Here is a 17196-nt window from a genome sequence, read left to right as displayed (position 1 = left end):
TTCTCCATCCCTACAAATCAGACATTCACATTCTCTGCTTAATTTAGAATCAGACTAAACATTTTTGGCAGGAATATTTCAGGAGCGATACTATGTGCATTGCATTACATTAAGCAGAAGTCTCAAAATGTCAGGTTATCCCATCCTTGAGACAGTGATCAGCAAATCTGGCCACTGGAAGTGTGTGTTCATTCCTTGACCTTTAGCAAGTACTTTGTGAGCATAATATTTTTAACACCGGTATGAATATCCTGTTTCCCTTCAACCTTTCAATGATTTTATTTATAGGTGGAGTTTCCCTCCCCACCTCGAGCAGAACCCCAGCAGTTGAAGACCTCCGGAACCCAGCCATAGCCATGCTCAAGGCCACTTCCACAGTTCAAACAAGCCTCATGCATGAAGGAACCTGCAGAGGAACCAGGTGTGCAGGAACCAGGGCCGAGATCTCCAAGGCTGCTCTGATCGGGACTGGGCCTCTTCCACCCAGATTCCCCATTTTCCAGTAGCTAGGCAGTCACACCCAGAAACTGCCCCCAGTGCCGTGTAATCCCATCAACGGCCAACATCCAGAGGCTATAAACCAAGCTCCGGGAGTGTGGCCAAGGCAGCATCTGATAGCCTAGTTCTCCCTCTTGGAGAACCTGGCAAGCTACCGAGTCTACTGCCTTCATGGTAGAGCCAGGAAAGCTCCCCGTGGCATATTCATATGCCAAATACAGTAACAATGATGGGTCTCATTCCCCTGACCTGAAGAGCCTCTAATGTGGCACTGTTGGGAAGGACGAGTAAAGAGAGGCTGCTAAAATCTCAGGGCTAGGATGAATGGAGACGTTACTGAGCCCGCTCAAGCAAATCATTGATCAATAGGATGACAGTATATACATACCTCTCGGAAAGCCCAGCAAGCTACAGAGAGTATCCTGCCTGCACAGGCAGAGCCCGGGAAGCTACCTGTGGCGTATTCAATCGTTACTGGCCAAAACCAGTAACGATAGGTCTCATCCCTGACCCTGAAAGAGCCTCCAATTACTGGGAAAAACGAGTAAGGTGAGGCTGCTTAAATCTCAGGGCTGGAGGAATAGAGACGTTACTGGTGCCCGCTCGAGTAAACTGATGAGCAATGGGATAACAGTGATACAATGATTCTAATCCTGCCTCTTCTTTTCTTACTGGCAGGTATTTTTTGTAAAATGTCTTCCTTCATAAACTAGAAAAAAAAATATGACATTTATTTTGCACTTACCCTAAAATGAAAAATTAAACAATTATGGAATTGTTATTTCCTGTAATAATTAATTCAAGCATTTCTTCTAGCTTTGCTTTTGTCATCTCCAAAATTTACCCTCCAAAAGTTATTACTGAGCATGTCATTTGTCCTATTACTGAAGCAAGGTTAGACAGCCTGGGAAATAAGGTTATGCTGTAAAAGGAGATAGTGGTACTTTAGGATATAGGGGTCTAGAGTTGGATGAATAGAGAGAGAAAGAGTAGATATGAGGGAGATGCTCTTATCCTTCATGCTTTAAAACTTTGCAATATAGTTTGTCACAAATTTAAGAAACCACTTCACCGCTAATATAAGAAACAGTTATGAAGGCTGATAGAAATCCCGTGATTTTGCAGGGAAAGATGCTCTCATTCATCACAAACACCCATATCCATAATCCAGTAACTCCTCACCAGTAAACTCTGTGCACTGCTGATAGGAGTATACTAAATCTTTATATCGTAGTAAGGTGAAGACATAAAAATAACATAGATATTTCCTAATAGAGAAAAGTATCACTGTGTCACTGTCATCCCATTGTTTGTCGATTTACTCAAGCGGGCACCAGTAACTAACGTCTCTATCCCTCGCAGCCTTGAGATTTTAGCAGCCTCTCCTTACTCATCTTTCCCAACGATTGGAGGCTCTTTCAGGGTCAGGGGAATGAGACCTATCATTACTGTTTTTGGCATATCGAATATACCACAAGTAGCTTGCCAAGCTCTGCCCGTGTGGGCGGGACATATATATATATATATGTATATATATATATATATATATATACACACACACATATATATATTACTTTCTATGATTTGTTGCCTACTGCCAGAATTACATCAAATATGGTGCAGTAATTATGGAAAATGGGTAGGAAGTGTCTTATAAATTGTCCCGTGGTCCGGAAAGCGGCCTGGAGCATGGTGGTAGTTGGGTAGTGGAGGTCGGCTGCCAGGGCTGGGTCCCTTGGGGCGGGGAGGGCTCTTACCCTCTCCCCTCTGTTGCCCCGAGTGAAAACAGCCTGGCTCAGAGTCCATGTTCACAAAGTAGAATACAACTCAGTTGTCAAAGGATGAAGCAAATCTAGCTGTACATACCTGGAAAGGAGCCCATATGATATAATTGAGTTTTAAAAAGACAAATTTGGGGGGGCTGGAGCAATAGCACAGTGGATAGGGCGTTTGCCTTGCACGTGGCCGACCCGGGTTCGATTCCCAGCATCTCATATGGTCCCCTGAGCACTGCCAGGGGTGATTCCTGAGTGTAGAGCCAGGAGTAGCCCCTGTGCATCGCTGGGTGTGATCCAAAAAGCAAAATAATAATAATAAAATAAAAATAAAAAGACAAATTTTGTTTGTTTGTTTTGGGGCCACACCCGGAAGTGCCCAGAGATTACTCTTGCCTCTGCACTCTGGAGTTACTCCTAGTGGTTTTTAAGGGACCATACGGGATTCTAGGAATTGAACCCTGGTCAGCTGCGTGCAAGGCAAACATGCTTCCCACTGTACTAAAAAAACAAATACAGGATCGAGGGTGTGGGTCCTGCCTTACAGTATGATCCTCAGCACCTCATCACATCTTCATGTGCAATCTCTGGCAGCACTGATGGTGTGACTCCCTAGTGCCACAAAAAGTGTGAGACCTTCATTGCACTGAGACCGAGTAGCTCCAAGCACCACATGAAATGTGTGGAAACATGTCATCTCAACAATGACAAAAACAAGGAAAGGGAGTGATAGAACCAAAACAGTTTTTTATGTATAGCATAATCCTTTCTTGTGTTCAAATGTTTGTGACTTTATACACAGAAATTTCCCTCCCTCCCTCCTTTTTATGTCCCATTTATTTTTGTTTTGGGGCCAACTGTGAACAGGATTTAGTCCTGGCTCTGTGCTCAGGGGAACATACCCAGTGCTGGGGATTGAAGTCAGGTCAACTATACGCAAGGCAAGTACCTTTCCCACTGTACTATCTCTTCAGCCCTATTTCTACGTTTATTTGAGAGAGCTTTCCAAGAAGTTTTCAGGGGACTGAGGGGATACGTGGCCCTGCTATATTGGCCTAATGGTTCAGTGTTAGAACCTAATGATAATCTGCTAATCCTCAGTGATGTTGGTGCCAACTTTATACCTAGGGGTTGTCAGGGACCAACAAGGCTACACCTAGTGGTTCTCAGGAGGGGCAATGTAGTTCTGGGATCCGCTCAATCCAGGACAATAGGCTGCAAGTAATGCAGGCTCACCCTTCAAGCTAGCTCCTTGACCCCTTGGCCAGACTTTTTTAAAGTACAGTGAATATTTTTTTTTAATTTCTTTCAGAGCAATAGCACAGCAGGTAGGGCGTTTGCCTAGCACATGACCGAACTGGGTTTGATTCCTTTGCCCCTCTTGGAGAGCCTGGCAAGCTACCAAGAGTATCTCCCCCACACGGCAGAGCCTGGCCAGCTACCCGTGGCATATTCGATATGCCAAAAACAGTAACAACAAGTCTCACAATGGAGATGTTACTGGTGCCCGCTCAAGCAAATCGATGAGCAACAGGATGACAGTGATACAGTGATATTTCTTTCAGACTTCGAGAGTCCACTTTCAAGAATTATATTTCATGGGGAGAATTATACTATGGCCTGATGATGGAGAGGTCCAGGAGATGAAGTTTCATGTATTCCACCTTGGGAAGAATCTCCAAATTTGTTAAGTCAGGAAGCCACCAGGAACCAAGTATAGGGTGAGGAGCAAATACCATTGACTCATTAAGAAAATACTCTCAGGAAACAGATTAATAAACAAAGAAATTTGAGACAAATGTTTATGTTAACCCAAAAGTTATTCCAGGATCAGTTGGAATTAAAAACCATAAAAATGACATATATGGAAAGATAAATCGATATATTTTGTTTTTTTATTTTTATTTTTGGGTCTATGGTGGTAGTACAGTGGGAAAGGTGTTTGACTTACTGGAAGCCAATGGAAGCCAACCCCGTTCAATCCACAGCATCCCATATGGTCCTCCAACTTCTGCCAGGAATGATTTTTGAGAACAGAGCTAGGGGTCAGCCGTGAGCACTGCCAGGTGTGGCAAAAATAAATGAATGAATGAATGAATGAATGAATAAATAAATAAATAAAACAACCTTTTATTAGCATCGTTTAAGAGAAGTAAATTTATTTTCTGTACTGTCTCCCTGTTGCTCATCGATTTGTTCGAGCGGGCACCAGTAATGTCTCTCATTGAGAGACTTATTGTTACTGGTTTTGGCATATCCAATACTCACGGGTAGCTTGCCAGGCTCTGCCTCTCGAGCTCAATACTCTTGGTAGCTTGTGGGGCTCTCTGAGAGGAGCGGAGGAATCGAACATGGGTCGGCCACGTGAAAGGCAAACGCCCAACCGCTGTGCTATATTGAAAAAGATAAGAAAAACATAACGAAAGAACATCTTTTTTTACATTGAACTACATCTACTTTGTAAAAATCTCCCATTTTTAATTTTTATTGTTTCACTGTATATCAGTGAAAACTTCAGCATAACAAATGCGTGTTCTGTAGCTTGGCATTTGAAAATAATGCTAAATATACCTCTAATGAATCAGAATAAATGATAACTTTACTATAATCTTTTATATATGTATTTTTTACTAGTAGAGGTATTAATAAAATGCCAATTGCTACATTTCTAGAGAAAATAATGTCAAAGGGAGTTTTCTACATTTGATAACATGAATCAAATAAAATCTCTTACTAATGGAGCAAGAAATCAAATCCCAAACTATTATTTCTTAAAGATAAGCATTTTTTTTTTCTCTTTGGGTCACACCCAGAGATGCTCAGGGGTCACTCCTGGCTCTGCACTCAGGAATTACCCCTGACCGTGCTCAGGGGACCATATGGGATGCTGGGAATTGAACCCAGGTCAGCTGCACTCAAGGAAAATGCCCTACCCGCTGTACTATCACTCCAGCCCCTAGAAGATAAAACCATAGCAAAAGGGGAAAAAAGGAAAAGACAGACAACTAAAGTCCTTGTACTTTTTTTTAGTTCGTATTTACAAAACGTTGTCCTAGAATTTGGATAGATTTCTTCTTTAAGATAGCTGTTTTGTGTACCCTACAAAGCCCATTCATAATTTGTGGGACTACTCATTGCACTGTGAGAATGTACAGAGAAAAAATAATAGACTGAGCAAATGGCAGTTACTCAATGGTCTCTGATGATATTGAGAAGTCATTGAAAATGAAGTTAATTTCTTTTTATCATGTCTCTCTCCAACATTTATTTTATATACTTCTCTTTAATAGCTTAGGTTGAACTATATGTAAGTCTGATGTTGAGGCAGTTTTTTTTTTCTTTTTGGGTCACACCCGACGATGCACAGGGGTCACTCCTGACTCTGCATTTTAGCTTTCTATTTAGAAGAATTGGCAAACTTTCTGTTAAGAGGCAGATAGAAAATATATTTGGTGTTGTAGACCATGTGGCCTCTGTAAGAACCACTTATCTCTTACATTTGAATGTAGAAGCATCCAGAGGCCATACATAAACCAGAATACCTCAACCATAGAGCTTCCGATATTTTGGTATTTTGAACTGGGTATTTTGAAAGGACAGGGAGCTGTCCTGTGCATTGCAGGATATTTAGCAGCATCCCTGAACTTATTCTAGATGTCAACAGTGTCACACACACACACACACACACACACACACACACACCATTAAAAATGTGTCTAGATATTTACATATTTCCTGGAGGGCACTGTTTTTTTTTGGGGGGGGAGGTTCACAACTGGCAGTGCTCAGAGCATACTCCTGGATTCTGTGCTCAGGGATGCTCAGTGCTTATTCCTGTTCATGCTCAGGTATCACTCCTGGTTCAGGGGATTTGGCTCAGGGGACCATATTGGGTGTTAAGGATTGAACTTGGGTTAGCTGCAGGCAAGGCAAGTGCCATACCTATATTATTGCTCCAGCCTCTCAAAGGTGATATTGTCCCTAGTTGAAAATGGTCTTAATGAGTGTATTTGTGTTCCTATACACTTAATTTGTCGTGCTGGGGTGTAAAAAACATCTGCCGGGGCGCAACGGGGCACAACTAGGGGAGAGCCGCTGGGGCTCTCCCCGTCAGCAGCTCCAGGGTTGGTGGGGGGGCGGGGTGGGTCCCGGCCATGGGGCAGAGTAAAGAGGAAATGAGGGCCAAGCCGGTTGATTGATCAGTTGCCATTTATTCCATTCTCTCCACGCATCTGTTCCAGTCTCTCTCTGAGCCCCCCATTTCTCCTCTCTCCTCTCTCTCCCCCAGCACTCTTCCTCTCTGGCTCCTCATTCCTCGATCCCAGCTTTCTCGATTCTGCTCCTCTTCTCTAATCTCTCCCCCTATTCTTATATCTCTGGGCCCAAGCTATACCCAGCAAAATCAACATAAGAAAGCCTTTCCTAACTACCCACAGGCAAAATACCTCTTAAGTTTTTTTCTCCTTTTCTCAGTCCACAAAAACTCCATCAACATCTTAATACTAGTTATTTTTGCATGAACACAGTAAGTGATACATTGAGGCTTGTAGGGCAGCTCTCCTGGGAACATCTTGCCACAGACTCAGACTGCAGCATTCAGCCAGATTAACCATTCCTAACCCTAGCAGGGTCCGAATCTAGTTATTACTTTTTGGATCATGACAGCATCTGTCCATGACCAAGCTCTTAACTTATAGTTAAGCATTAGGCACTTTGGCCAGGTCCATCTCGATGCCAGGGTGGCACATAACCCACCGCTTGCCCTGGGTCCATCCTGTTTCTCTTCAGGACCCTGCCTTTGGGTATGCTAGGAAAGAAGGGCAGCTGAGGCTTAGGTCGAGAGAAGAGATCCCCAGGAGGAAAATATTGTGTAGAGTCAAATGACTCCCAGGTTACAAAAGCATAGTATTTGCTACAGTCTTCCTGTGCCCATACAAAAGGACATGTCTCTGAATAAACTATGCAAAGGACTTAAGGAGAAGAGGAAAACAATATTTACAAGTCAACGGAGCACAAAGAAGGAGGTTACAAATAAATACAGAAATAGGAGCACTGTGATCGGAGTAACCCAAATAAATCTAAGCTACCTCTGGCAATGTTATCCTACAGTTTGGGCCACCAAGTCGTGCTCAGGACTTACTCAAGGCTCTGTTCTTGGCGATTACTCCTGGCAAGGTTGGGAGGGCCATGTGCAGTGCTGGGGAAATCAAACCTGGGTCAGTCACTGCAAGATAAGCACCTTACTTGCCGGCCTATCTCTTGTAAAATTATAATATTAATAGGCCACCTTTTAATATGCTTGCATTTATTTGTGCACAAGTATTATTTCCTTATCCCTTTATTTTGTGGCAAGAATTTAAAATCACATTTGTAATACAAATCACATTTGTAAATAACCCTTGAGGAATTATTTATGGGCTTATTTATGCAAAATTCAGTCCATTATGATGCTCCTTTTCATCCATAAATGATTTGGGGTGTAGCTCTAGAAGACCAGCAGTCTTGTGGTGTGGATACAGCTCAAAGGGCTGGGTTTGATTCCTGATACCACGTGATCACCCAACCACTACCGAATGTGCTTCTCCCCAAAATACCGGCAGTCTTTTAAAACATAATCTCAGGTGGCCAGAGGGTAAGGCATTTGCCTAGCATGCACCGTCTCAAGTTCAATCAATGCACCCCATATGGTCCCCCAAGCACTGCCAGTAGTGATCCCTGAGCACAGAGCCAGGGGTAAACCCTGAGCACAGTCGGGTGTGGCTCAAAAACCAAAAATAACTAAAACATAACCTCCATGCCATTGTTGTAGTTGAAGAATTAGCCTGTAATTCTTTAATGCATATTGATACCTTTTTAAAGATAGATTTGTAGCTGCCATATTGATTTTAACCTTTGCCAATGTGTGTGTGTGTGTGTGTGTGTGTGTGTGTGTGTGTGTGTGTGTGTGTGTGATGGTCTTAGAGAGAAAGTTCCCAGAAAAGTCTCGGGCCCACTGAAGAGCACCAAGGAGAAGGTACTGCACGGGCCACACTGAGCCAGGAAATAGACGAGGGAGGAAGGTAAATGCACTCAGGGCAGAAGCATCTTCCTAACATGTCTTGATTACTAACCTCTTGACCTGGCCATTTCCTACTATCCCACCGTCTCCTGGACACCCTGTTATGGACTAAATTAGAACCACTACCACTCCCTTCCCATACACCAATCTATGTCCAAACCCAAACCACTACCCCTCCACAACACCTCAGTAATGACATGTTTAATGAATTAAAGGTGACTTTAAAGTCGTGAGTAAGCTAAAATATGGCACTAAGGTCCACTCCAATCCAATCCATAGGATTAGAATGGACCTAACTGGTTAGTCTTTGGAAGAGGAAATTGGGAACAGAGTTGATAGCGGCTTTTGAGGGGAGAGACTGAGTAGGAGGAAGGCATAGCTGAGTCCCCCTGCTCTGCCTCGGGTCTGCTCGTCCCAACGCCCCCAAATTCACTTAATTTAACTCTCCCAGTGCTGATATTATAATGGCAGCCAAGACAACAAATTTATTCTTTTAACTGTGTGTGTGGTGTACACACACACATCATCTATATGTATATGCTGACTTTTTATGTTGTTGTTTTGGGGGGCGGGGTGATAGAAATATCGAAGCCCCGGCCTCTTCCCGGAGTCATCCTCCTCTCACATCCCCGCCTAACACACACTTCTCCAGTGGTCTTTCCCACCCTTACTCGAAGGTAACCTATTTTTTCTAAAGATTGTGGTTTATTAAGAATTAAGATCCAAGAAAGCAGAAGTGAGTGACGGACTGCTGCGTCCTTAGCGCCAGTCATAAAGCGGAGCCGCGCGAGGGTGAGGGATGCGGGGCTGAGTGAGGGACCCGGGAGGAGGGGGCGCGCCACGTGGCCTCCGGGGCCCTTTGTCGCGGGCCAGTGTGTGCTAAGTGGCCGCTGCCCTAGGGGACTGGGCCGCCGCTTCCGGGTTCCGGGTTTCCGGGACCCCCACCCACCCTCCTGCCGCCCCTCGTGGGCGGAGCGGGCTGCGTGGGTGCGGACGGGCCGGGAAAGGCGCGCGCGCTGGGACCCGCGGTGCAGCTGGAGGGCGCCGCACCCGGGGCGGGCGGGTGGGCGCGGGGGGTCTCGGGGGACCCCGAGGGCGCTGCGGCCTAAGGGGCGGGGGCCCAGGCCAGGCTTGCCCGCTGCATGCAGCCTGCAGGGTGTCCCCTCGTCCCTGTGGGCTAGCGGGCGGGCAGGGGGTGGGTGGGGCGGCGGGGCGCGGGGATGCGGGGCGGCCCGGGCAGCCTCTCCCCGCCTACAGAGCAAACCGGCGCGATCGCGGGCGTTGGGGCAGCTGCATTGTGTGGAATCGGGACGCGGCGGGGTTCTGCGGGACCCGGGAAGAACAAAACCTGTTAGCGCCCGACCGGCCTCCTCGGAGCAGCGCCCGCCGGGGGCTGCGAGTCCCCACGGGACGCCCCTGCGCGCGGCTCCTGCCCGCGTCCTCGGCCCGCCGCGATCCGGTGAGTAGGGGGCTCGGCTGCGGGGTCGCTCCGTGGGCGGAGGCGCGCGTGGGAGCTGTGAGAGAGGGCGTCTTCCCGATGAAGCCATCCTTCATTGACTGATTTCTTTTTTTAGGCTGCAAAGTTTTTCCACTTAGGTAACAAGAGGTTCACTTTTTTTTCCCCCTTTCTTTCTTCTGCGTTCTGCGGCAGGAGAATTTTCCGTTTGGTCCAATCCGCTGGATGCGATTCCTTTCTCTGCACAGCCGGGGAAGGAAAAAACCCTAAACCCTAAGAAGCCCCTCAGTCACTACCCTTCCTCATACACTTAGAAAAAGGTGGGATATAGGGGCTGGAGCAAAAGCACAGTGGGTAGGGCGTTTGCCTTGCACGCGGCTAACCCTGGTTCCATTCCCAGCATCCCATATGGTCCCCTGAGCACCGCCAGGAGTGATTCCTGAGTGCAGAGCCAGGAGCAAACCCTGTACATCGCTGGGTGTGATTCAAAAAGAAAAAAAAAGATAGAAAAAGAAAGAAAGAAAAGAAAAAGAAAAAGGTGGACTAGCCACTTTCCCAGACGAAGGGACCCCAGATAGCCTGGACCTGGCCTTTGGTGAAGGCACCTGCCGGGAGGCAGAGCCTGGAAGAACTGATAAATTGGCAGAGGCCCCTGTCCTCCTTACAAGGACGTGGGATGGGCTTTAGAGGGCCTCCCTGTAAACACAGACCTGCCCGCCCCCGCCAACTTTGAGCGTTTCCGAAACCTGGAGTACCCTAAAAGAGTGGTTGAGAGGACTTGCCAGTGGCTGGGTGTGGGTGGATGGTGCGGTTGCCTGGGTCTGACCTATGTGGAACTTCCACTGTGCAGTTCCATCCGTGGCATAATTGAGATAGAGAAATCAGTTCCATCCATTGAAATATAATTGCAATCAGTTTTCTCAGCTGAAATTCAGAAATCAATCCCTTCCGTCAAGATGTAGAAATGAGTTTTGAGATCCGGTGGCTTGTTAAAACATTTAAAAGCTTATGATTGATCATTAAGGGTTTGTCGATGAAGGGTTTCCTGTCCACCCAACATGGCGTCCACCAGCATGACCTCCGTATCAAGCGGGATCACCTCCAGGTGACAGAACAAGAGCTGGAGCTCAGGAAGCTGACACACTGACCTTTTAAGTGTGTCAGGATTCTAACAGCCCTACTGTGTGCAGCTTAGGAGGAGAGCATCTAGGCAGGGATGGTGCCTGTTGTGTCCATGGGACATTCGTGTCTCTTTGGCTGTGGGGTACATGTGTGTGGAACTGGAAGGGTCACATTCAGGAGCATCACTTAGACCTCACTGACGCCAGATCTTTCCTTCTGAATCTCTTGCAGCTTGCAGTCTCCTGCTGCGAACGCTGGGACACTGGTGGGACACCTGGGGCTTCCTAGTCCCTCCTTTCTTGCCCGGTGCCCCCTCTCGAACCCAGGCCTGCGTCAGTCCCCAGCATCAGCTGCCTCCTGAGGACACAACTTCCTCTGAAAGGGGAGTCCATGCTGCAGGGCTGTTGAAGCGCCACACAGCCTTGGGACACTCTGGGCTTCACATCCAGCCATGCTTCAGCAGCTGCTGATCACGCTGCCTTCCGAGGCTGGCACCTGGGTGAAATTGCAGCACCCACAGAAGGCCAGGGCACAGGCGCCCCTGTGGGAGGACGTGACTAAGATGTTTGAAGGAGAAGGTGAGAATACTGGTGGCAGGGTGGAGTGGGAAGGAGTCTCTGTGTACGGAAATGCAGGGACACCCTTCATTGTGGTGTTTCCCAGGGAGCAAATCGGAGGAAGGTAGATAGATGCTTGTGACTTTTGGGGGTTGCTCCAAAGCTGTCCTGTAAGGGCAAGGGACCACCATGGCGAGGTGGCTCAATGGCAGGGTCCAAGGATGTGGCTGGAGTTTGGACCTAGCTCTGTTGGCGGGGGGAACTTCCAGAACTGCACCCACTAATGCTGGGGGTCATCGGGGCTGCCCTGGCAGTGCTTGCTCTGGGCCATACCCGGCAGAGCTCAGGGGGCCTTGTAGTGCCAGGGGTGAACTCAGCTCCCCAAGATGCCACTGACCTATCTCCTAGTCCCTGTGCTTGTGACTGGTAGAGCGGACAGCTGAGGAGGAGGACGCTGGGCTCTTGGCACAGGTGCTGGACTTCTCTCTGTTGCCCTCATCTCCTGACCCCAAATAAGAGACAGACAGACAATTCAGATTGTTTCCCGGCCAGCAGTGTGGCAGTGTGACTCGGTGGAGTCAGAGATTTCTGCCCCTGCAGCCCTCCAGCGGGTTTCCTTCTCACCTACGGCAGCTTAGCCTCAAACCCTCATTGCTCACAAAAATTTTTTTTCACCTGCTGAAAGGAAGGACTGACAGGCTTCATGTTTTTCATTCTACCACAAAATACATGACTTCAGTGGGAAAGGTATCCCAGAGGACACATGATTGGCAGGCTAGACAGGAGGGATGGTCAGAGGATTGCGTGTGACTCGGTTCTTAACTCATACCTCAGGTCCAGCCCGTGGTGACTGGGCTGTAGCCGGGTCAGGTGGGGACTGCACTTAGCATCTGGACAGGCAGATTGATCTCACTGCTCTGACTTGGAACTGATGGAGTTGGGCCCCAAATCATATCAGTGTAATAGTAGGTAGCATAAGCAAATGCGCTGTGGGGAGCTGGAAAGATAGTACAGTGGGTAGAGCACTTGTCTTGCATGCATCACACCTGGATTTGATCCCTGATACTCCGTATGGTCCCCTGAGCCAGTCAGGAAAGAACCCTGCGTGCAGAGGCAGGAATAAGCCCTGAGAGCACTATTGGGTGCAACCCAAACACACACACACACACACACACACACACACAGTACTTTGGTAAAGTTTTTTTTGGGGGGTTGGCAGAGAGATTGTGCAGTGAGGAGGGCACTTGCCTTTCACGTGGCTGACCCAGGTTCCATCCCTGGCATCCCATATGGATCCCCCAAGCACTGCTGGGAGTGATTCCTGAGTGCAGAGCCAGGAGTAACCCCTGAGTGAGCATTGGCAAGTGTGACCCAAAAACAAATGAAAAAAGGTTTTTTGGAGGGCCAGGGGGGGGAGAGAGAGAGGAGAGAGAGAGAGAGTATAAGGGTTAAAGTAGTTGGCTTGCACAGTACCAACCCAGGTTCAGTTCTCAACATTCCGTATGGTTCCCTGGGCACTGCCAGGCATGATCCCTCGTCCTCAGCATAGCTGGGTGTGGTCCCCAAATCAACCAACCAAGCAAAAAAAAAAAAATTCAGATTATTGTGGTGACTATCTCCTAAGCAGTACACAAGGAGCTTGGGGGCTGTTCTCTGCCATGCTCTGCCATGTGGTTCTGGGGATCAACACCCGGGCCTTTGCCTGGTAGGTATATATGTGACCTTTGAACTAGCTCTTCCTGGGTCCCTGTGGTAAAGTTCATTACTCTGTGGGCCTTGAAGAGTGCCTCAATGAATGGTCAATTTTCTAGTTTAACTGAGGGTTTAGAACCGAGGTTCTCAAACTAAATTGGCCTACCATCCCCTTTTCAGGAAAAATAAAATGTTCTGTGTCCTAAGGAAATCTACATTCTTTAAGTGAACAGCTAGGAAGTGCCTCGTCAAGGATGGGAGTGATAGTACAGTGGGTAGGGTGCTTGCCTTGCATGGGCGGACCTGGCTTTGATCCCTGGTACCCTGTATGGTTCCCCGAGCTCACTGGGAATGATCCCTGAGTGCAGAGCCAGTGGTAAGCCCGTAGCACCACAGAGGGTGGGCCAAAAAGAAAAGATAAAAGAAAGTGCCCCCTCAGCCGCATTTGATCTATGCCTCCCCATGGTCCCACTGCTGCCCCGAGGACAATATCACCCACTTACGGTGTAGAAAGTGGTGGGTGGAGGATCCCCTGTATAAGGGATGGTGGTTAGAAGAGACCCAGGGTGGGACAACTATACTTCAGGCTGTAGCGGGTGCCTTGAAGTCAATGGGAAGTATTTGGATTTTCATCCTTGTTCTTGAGCACAGGAGGGCTTGGTAGACCTGTGCATCTGGACCAGCACCGCCCTTTGGGACATCTCAGGAGCACACTGTAGACCCTCCGGAAGGATGGCTGTGTTGCCCCTATGTCACCCTCAGTGTCTCTCGGTGTGAATGTACTGAGAGAGGACCCCCACTGAGGAGGCCTCAGACTCTGAGGAGGCCTTTCTGCTGGGGGCTTGGGGGTCTGCACCTGCCATTACTCTTTTCTTTCTCCAGCTTTGCTGTCTCAGGATGCTGACGAGTGCCAGGAAGGAGGTTTAGAGGAAGAAGTGGCCTCTGGACCCCTGACCTCAGGAGCCCAGGTGGGTTGGAATTTCCCTTCATTTTCTCTTGTTTCTTGGGGGGAGGGGTGTGTGCTTCTTAGTTTTTCAGATTTTAGTCTTTTCTAAGTTTTGGAGAAGAGGAGGCACGTCAAGACTAACAAGTCCACTAAAGTAGATTAGCACAGGCTGAGCTGAGAGGGGAAACTGGGCTGAAGCAGCGGCAAGAGCCTGGCGCCCTGTGGCTTCGGAATTCTCGTGGGTTTTTTTTTTTTGGTTGTTGTTGTTCTTTTTTTTTGCTTTTTGCTTTTTGGATCACGCTTGGCAATCACAGGGGTAGTTACTCCTGGTGGTGCTCATGCTCAAGGGACCATATGGGATGCTGGAAATCCAACCCAGGTTGGCCACGTGCAAGGCAAACGCCCTACCCACTGTGCTATTTCTCCAGCCCCGGAATTCTTGTTTTTAAGTTACATCAATACCTAACATGGTGCTGTTTTCGGTAGGAAAAGCCAAATCAGTAGTTCTAACAAGAATATCTAACCCCTGAAAACCAACAGATAACACTTGGGATCAAAGATAAAATCTCATTTTTTTTTTTTTTTTTTTACCTTTTGGGTCACACCCGGCAATGCACAGGGGTTACTCCTAGCTCATGCACTCAGGAATCACCCCTGGCGGCGCTCAGGGGACCAAATGGGATGCTGGGAATCGAACCCGGGTCGGCCGCATACAAGGCAAATGCCCTACCCGCTGTGCTATTGCTCCAGCCCCAAAATCTCATCTTGATTTTTTTTTAAATATTATAACTTAAGAGAAAAATTTATGGGCCAGAGAGATCGTTCAGGGGGTGCTTGCCTTGCACACAGCCAATCCTGGTTCAATCCCCAGCATCCCAGATGGTTCTCCCAAGCACACCTAAGAGTGATCCCAGAGCAATAGAGCCAGGAGTAAGCTAGCCCTGAGCACCTCCAAGTCATGGCCCCAAAACCAAATAAAAAAGAAATTAAAGAGAATTTGTCAGTGAAAAGAGAATTCGGATATTCTTAGTGGTGAGTATGTCCGTGTCACTGTGAGCTCTGAGGACACCGTGGATATTGGGAGCAGAGCTCAACCAGTGAGGAAGTGAGTGATGAAGTGGTCAGGCTATACTATGCACACCTTGGACAGGGGCTGGTTAATCGGATGTCAGAAATGTGGGTGCTTATCACCTGGTGGCATAAAATATGAGAAGTCACATGGCCTCTTGCGGCCACATGCTCCAAAAATTCTATAATTTTAAATAGGGTGCTAGAGCTAGAATTAAATTTATAACTGGATGGTAATTTTGGGGTCTGGAAGCATCTCTGCAGCGTGTTGCTCTCTTCCGAGATTTATTTGTGAGTCTGGATCATGGCTGTTAATGAGTTTGCAGGGTTCGAGAGGCAGTTCGGAAGGGTGACTGCCAAGCTCCAGGAAGCACAGGGAGAGGAGCGGAGGAAGCTCATTCCCAACTCAGTGTGAGCTGGAGATTTCTGTCACAAAAATCTGCATGCCTGGGTTTTTCAGCAGATTCATTCTCATGTGTGAGGTGCTTATCCCAAGCCTGTGAAAGGATGAAGTAGTTTTGATGAAGAGAGGCATGAGGAACCTTCCTGAGATGGAACTATTCCATGTGGGAAGGTATAATGATGGTAAGATTGGTGTTGAAATATTGAATATAATATATAATTGTGAACAACTTTATAAAAATAAAATTTAAAACAACAACACAAAACTACTTCACCCCCAGTTCAAAGTACATGGGATCTCCATTTTATTTCTTTTTTTTTTTTTTTTCTTTTTGGGTCACACCTGGTGATGCACAGTGGTTACTCCTGGCTCTGCACTCAGGAATTATCCCTGGCCGTGCTCAGGGGACCATATGGGATGCTGGGATTTGAACCCGGGTCGGCCGCGTGCAAGGCAAACGCCCTACCCGCTGTGCTATCTCTCCAGCCCCTCCATTTTATTTCTTAACACAAGCATGTAAATCTGTAATTGTCTCAAACTAAAAAGATTGGTTTTTTAAAAAAAAAAAATTAATTTATTTATTGAATCACCGTGAGAGCAGTTACAAAGCTGTTGGGTTTAAGATTCAGTCATACAACAATTAAACACCCGTCCCTTCACCAGTGCACATTTCCTACCATCAACAACCCCAGTATACCCCCCATCTCACACCTTCTCCCTACCTGTGTGGCAGATGATGTCCACATTACTCTCTCTCTACTTTGCATACATTCAATATGTAGACACTAGGCCCACCATTGTCAAACTAAAAAGTTTAAAAAGTGAATGCAGAGTCTGGAGAAACAGTCCAAGGGTGCAGGCACCTGCCTTCCATGTGCCAGCCCTGGTTCAGTCCCCAGCACCATACAATCTCCCAGGCACCAGCACCCAGTTATACCCAAGCACAGAGCCAGGAACAGCTGCAGAGCACCACCAGATCTAACCCCCAAAGGAAGAAAAAAAAAGAAACAACATATTGTGCCATTGCTAGATGTGCTTAAGTACAACTTGGGCATTACATTTTTAATTTAATTTTATTTTTATAGAGGTGTTCATGATGATTTATTACATTCAGTATTCCAACACCAATTCTACCACCAGTACATTGTGCCAACCACCATTTTTTCCAATTTTCCCAACCACCACCCAAGCCTGCCCCATAGCAGGTCCTAAACAATTTGTTTTGTATTTCTTATTATGAATAATTCACTAAACATGATAAAAAAAAAACTACCTTAGAAGAAAGTGTGTGAAGATTGTTGTATCTCACCCTGGAGCAACTAAGCCCATGTATAAGAGGTTACAAACATGTTGTTACAGATTAAGACTTATGAGGTGATATTCTCTTTGTTTTCTTTTTGGGTTACACCCAGTGATGCACAGGGACTACTCCTGGCTCTGTACTCAGGAATTACTCCTGGCGGTGCTTAGGGGACCATATGGGATGCTGGGATTTGAACCCGGGTCGGCCGGTGCAAGGCAAACGCCCTACCCACCATGCTGTCACTCCAGCCCCAAGGTGATATTTTCTTGATCAAGATTGGTTGCCTTCTGCTTTATATCCCTCCAATGTGGTGTGCCA

At 47.1% G+C, this 17196-nt stretch overlaps 1 protein-coding gene across 2 annotated transcripts in view; it reads left to right on the top strand.

Annotated features, from left to right (window-relative positions):
• Positions 1-390: 390 nt before the first annotated feature.
• The window catches only part of LOC101549484 (zinc finger protein 69 homolog), a 28865-nt gene continuing 12059 nt past the window's right edge, over positions 391-17196 (top strand). The window contains exons 1-3 of one of the 2 annotated variants that reach the window (XM_055139583.1): positions 391-421; positions 11141-11487; positions 14041-14126. In XM_055139583.1, coding sequence (XP_054995558.1) covers positions 11361-11487; positions 14041-14126 — 213 coding nt within the window. In that variant the 5' untranslated portion in view covers positions 391-421; positions 11141-11360. Of the gene's footprint in view, positions 422-9563; positions 9791-11140; positions 11488-14040; positions 14127-17196 lie in introns of those variants that run through there. The other variant, XM_055139582.1, reaches the window with a different exon arrangement.

This window comes from Sorex araneus, chromosome 5, assembly GCF_027595985.1.
Source record: "Sorex araneus isolate mSorAra2 chromosome 5, mSorAra2.pri, whole genome shotgun sequence".
In the NCBI taxonomy this organism is placed as follows: domain Eukaryota; kingdom Metazoa; phylum Chordata; class Mammalia; order Eulipotyphla; family Soricidae; genus Sorex; species Sorex araneus.
This window is presented reverse-complemented; position numbering and strand designations above follow the sequence as displayed.